Below are 4,854 nucleotides of genomic sequence, written 5' to 3'. Positions count from 1 at the left end.
TAGGAAATATCGTTTTGATGCAATATGCCTAATTGAAACTATGGTTGATAATGATTGTGAAAAAATACTGTCACCATCTTCCTTTCGACTCATGGTTTTTTATTCCCCGACTGGAAAATCGAGTGGTCTTGCACTGGGTTTTTTTAAGAATTCTAATCTAGAAGTAATTAATGCATCCCTTAACATGATCCATATAGTCTGCGATATCACCCCTAGGATAAAAAATTGCCTGATTTCTTTTGTTTATGGTTCTTTGAATATTACTGGTATGAGAGCACAATGGAATGTTTTAGATGGTATTAGTGATGATGTTCACCGTCCTTGGATGTTGTTAGGAGATTTCAATTTCGTTATGCATGAATCTGAAAAACAAGGTGGAATAGATGCTAACTCGTTAATACCTGATTTCATTAGAGCTAAGATGATAGATCTTAATTTTAATGAAATCTTTTCTTTTGGAAATCCGTTTACCTGGTGTAATAGGAGATTTAGGAATCCTGCTGAACTGATCTTTGAAAAGCTTGATAGAGGGTTTATGAATGATAAATGGGTGTCTCTCCTGCCTCAGACTAGAGTCACTAATTTAGGCAGAGTTTATTCAGACTACAGTACCATCCTCGCAAACTGTTTTCACTCGGAACAAAAGCTTCACATTCCTTATAAGTTCTTCAAGTGCTGGCAATTGAGTCCAGATTTTAAAGATGTTCTGTCTTCCTCTTGGTCCAAGGGAGTTAAGGGTTCTCCTAGCTTTGTAGTAGCTGGTAAACTCCGTAATGTCAAATTTGACCTTTGTCGTTAGAATGTTAACTATTTCGGTCATATTAAAAATAATATACATAAACTCAATGCTGAAATAGAAAAACTCCAATCCATACCATACACTCCTGTTATTGGTAATTTTATCTTAAATTACTCAAAGCAACTCGATTTCTGGTATGAGATTTAAAATTCATTCTATAAGGAAAAATCTAGAATCAATTATTTTGTCCATTATGACAAGAACACTCAGTTCTTCCATAACTCGGCTAAACTCAGAAATATGTACAACACCATCCATACGGTTAAAGATGAGCAAGGAAACTGGTTGGAGTCTAGAGAACAAATTGTTTCACTTTTCGAAACACACTTTAAAAAGGTTTTTCACTCTTCTTCTCCTTGTTCTGCTGATATTCAAGAAGTTTTAAAAGATGTACAACCAATTATTACAGATAAAGTCAACCTTTCTCTTGTGGCTATACCTACTTCTGAGGAAATCCTGTCTACTATCAAAAATATGGAGCCACAGAACTCTCCTGGCCCAGATGGATTCCCAGCAGGATTTTTCCGTGATAATTGGGATATAGTTTCTGTTCAGGTAATCGAACATATTCAAAAAAAATTCAAAACTAAGTTCTTACTGAAGCAGTTGAACTACACTTTTATAGCTTTAATTCCTAATTAAGGTATCTAATCCTTCATCGCCTAATGATTTCAGGCCTATTAGTTTAGCAAACTCAGTTTACAAAATTATCTCCAAGATTTTAACCAACAGACTCAAACCTCTGCTAGATTCGCTTATTTCCCCATTTCAGTCGGCTTTTATTTATAATAGGCAAATTCAGGATAACATCATTATTAGTCATGAGATTCTGCACTCTTTTAAAAGAATAAAAAAAAAGAGCTAAAAAGGGTTATATGGCTATTAAGCTTGATCTGTCAAAAGCTTTCGACAGATTAGAATGGTCATTTATAATTGTTGTTTTCCAAAAACTAGGTTTTTCGGATGATTGGTGTCAGCTGATGCTTCAGTGTATTAGTATTGTCTCGTATTCGATTCTTATAAATGGTTCTTTAGGAGAAGTGTTCTCTCCTTGTAGAGGAATTAAACAAGGAGACTATCTTTCTCCTTATATATTTATCCTTTTTTGTGGAAGTCCTTTCTCAGATGTTATTAAAAGCAGAATCGTACAACCTAATTCAGGGCTTTAAACTCAGAGCCAATAGCCCTTTTATCACCCACTTATTCTTCGCAGACGACTGTATGCTTTTCTCTAAAGCATCTATTTTGTATGCAAAAAATATTATACATATTTTAAATAAGTTTGCAAAAGCTTCGGGTCAGGCTATTAATTTGGAAAAGTCAACTTTTTTTACAAGAATGAATATGCATCACAAACACATTAAAATTCTTTCTAGATCCTTAGGCATCAAGTTTCTGTCGAGCACGGAAAAATATTTAGGCACCCCTCTGTTTGTTAATAGAGATAGAACTAAATCCTTTCATTTTCTTATTGATAAGTTCTATGTTAGGCTTGGCAATATGAAGAAAACCAATCTCAATGGTGTTGGTAGAACTGTTGTTACTAGACATGTTTTGTCAAGTCTTGTTGTGTACCATATGTCTTGTTTTCCTCTCCCTAAAAAGCTTACTTCTAAGTTTGATTCTATTCAAAGAACCTTTTGGTGGTCTAACAAAAATCCCCGCAAGGCTGTTTATTTTCGATCTTGGACTGACATTGGCAAATCCAAAAAATGTGGTGGTCTTGGCATTAGAAATTTTTATGCTCTGAATAGGGTATTTATATCGAAAATAGCATGGAGAATCACACAGTTCCCTGATCACTTAATTTCAAAATTTCTAAAGGATAAATATTTTCCTAACCAAAACTTGCTGGAAATCGATAAGGCTGCTGACGCCTCTTCTTGGATTTGGAATGGCATTGTTAACAGTCTAAGCTTTCTAAGATCCAATATTGTTTGCAAGATTAACAATGGTAACTCTACTAGAATTTGGTCTTCTATATGGTTACCCTGCTCTTCTGCTCCTCCTTTATCTATTGATCCTAATTATAATAATTACACCTTTGTCAGTGAGCTTATAGACCCTCTTCATAACACATGGAACTTAGATATTCTGAATTCTCTGTTTTGTCCTGTGGATGTGATTAAAATTCTTTCTATACGTCTGACTTCTCTTTGTGATGATAAGATTATGTGGGAACACACTAAAGATAGTAATTTTACAATTAAGTCTGCTTATAAAGTGTACACAAACGAGTTTGCTACTGCTGAAGAGTCTTCTTTTTGGACTAAGGTTTGGTCGTTGAACTGTCTTCCTAAAGTTAAGTTTTTTATATGGAAAGTTTTTGCTCATATGTTGCCAGTTAATGTTACTATGAATGGATATAATAACTCTATTGATCCTTCATGTCCTCTCTGCAACAATGCTTCTGAAACTGTCCTTCATCTTTTCTTTCAATGTTCTGTAGCGTCTCACATTTGGTTCGCATTGTCTATTCAACATCTGATATCTTTTGATTATCTGTGGCCTGATGATTACTTTCTGAAATGGTTTAATATTAGGCTAGGTCAGTCATTCCCTGTTGGCTGGCCTAGTATAGGTGCAATTGTTATGTGGTGTATTTGGAAGCTGAGATGCGAAGTAGTTTTTCATAAAGTTGCGATAAATCTGGATAAAGTTATCCTCAACACTAAAAAAATGTTGAATACTTATATTCATCCTCCCCCTGTGTCTATAGTTCGTGTAGATGCTAAAACTCCAATTTCTGAAGTTGATCATATTCTCTACATTGATGGCTCTTATAAAAACTTTAATATGGGAGATGGTTTGATCTTATGTGATGTTGTAGGAAGAATAAAATTTTGTAGATCGAACTTTGGGCATGCTCCTGATGCAGTTTGTGCTGAAGCAATGGCGTTATTTTTGGCTGTTTCCTGGGCAAAGGAGTTGAACTTTTCCACAGTTCTTTTTGTTAGTGACTTCCTGCAAGTGGTGGATTTTGTGAATGGAGTCAGTCACTCGGCCGGATGGAGATGCAGAGATATTCTGAATGACTGTTGCAACCTCCTTACTAGTAGTTCTGTCTTTAAGCTTGTGTATATTAGGCGTACTATGAATAAGTTTGCAGACCGGCTTGCACGTCGGGTTAGGAAGTTATGTGTTAAAGCATCTTGGTTTCTTGTCCTCCTTTTTTGAACTATCTTGAGATGGATCAGATTGTAAATGCTTGTAACTTTCTTCTGTGTTAATAAAAGTTTGTTTCTCAGCAAAAAAAAAAAAAAAAAAAAAAAAAAAAAAAAAAAAAAAACAACCCCGAGTAAACGAAAATCTTCATTGTTAAGAAAGTTCATCTCATGACCAAATATTTATAACCATAAGTCGAGATACCCGGCCGACTCTCCGTAATCGGCCTGGAATCAAAAACACATAGCGGGCTCTACGTCAACTTTTAAAAATTGGATGAATACCGACAAGAAAACTTTAAATCACCTTGCAAATTCTGGTATTTTAAACAGTTATTATACAAATTTAAAAAACCAAATTCAATTAGATCTTATTTCGATTTAGCCGACTCTAGTATTTCAAATTTGAGATATTTATAATGGGCTATGTTTTCATCATAAACCAGTCGATTATGAGAGTATTCTCGGCTGGTTTTATAATCATAATCATGTAGACAATCATATGAGCCAGGGGTGAGCAAAAAGTCTGGAACCGTGGATTTCGCCCGTATATGTTTGTAAATTGCGGGTGAAATCCAATTCGCAAGATTTATGGGCCGAACATGGGTGGGATTCTTGAATCTGCACTTTTAGAGGTTTAGTTGCATGAGAGTATTCTCGGCTGGTTTTATAATCATAATCATGCCCATGTAGACAATCATATGAGCCAGAGGTGAGCAAAAAGTCCGGAACCGTGGATTTCACCCGTATCCGTTTGTAAAATTGCGGGTGAAACCCAATCCGCAAGATTTATGGGCCGAACATGGGTGGGATTCTCAATTATGCACTTTTAAAGGTTTGGTTGCGATAGGACTTTGAAATTCGCGGATTCACCCGCACCCACGAAAATTG

General features: G+C 35.4%; 1 protein-coding gene across 1 annotated transcript; it reads left to right on the top strand.

Moving 5' to 3' along the window:
* The first annotated feature begins 268 nt into the window (after window positions 1-268).
* LOC113337550 lies at window positions 269-799 on the top strand. Its single transcript, XM_026583212.1, has one exon. The coding sequence runs from the start codon at window positions 269-271 to the stop codon at window positions 797-799; it is 531 nt and encodes a 176-aa protein (XP_026438997.1).
* Window positions 800-4,854: the final 4,055 nt, after the last annotated feature.

This window comes from Papaver somniferum, unplaced genomic scaffold (assembly GCF_003573695.1).
Source record: "Papaver somniferum cultivar HN1 unplaced genomic scaffold, ASM357369v1 unplaced-scaffold_160, whole genome shotgun sequence".
NCBI classification, from domain to species: Eukaryota; Viridiplantae; Streptophyta; class Magnoliopsida; order Ranunculales; family Papaveraceae; genus Papaver; species Papaver somniferum.
This window is presented reverse-complemented; position numbering and strand designations above follow the sequence as displayed.

Coding starts and splice junctions, on each gene's coding strand:
- LOC113337550 (XM_026583212.1), top strand. CDS start 269: ATGAGAGCACAATGGAATGTTTTAGATGGTATTAGTGATGATGTTCAC.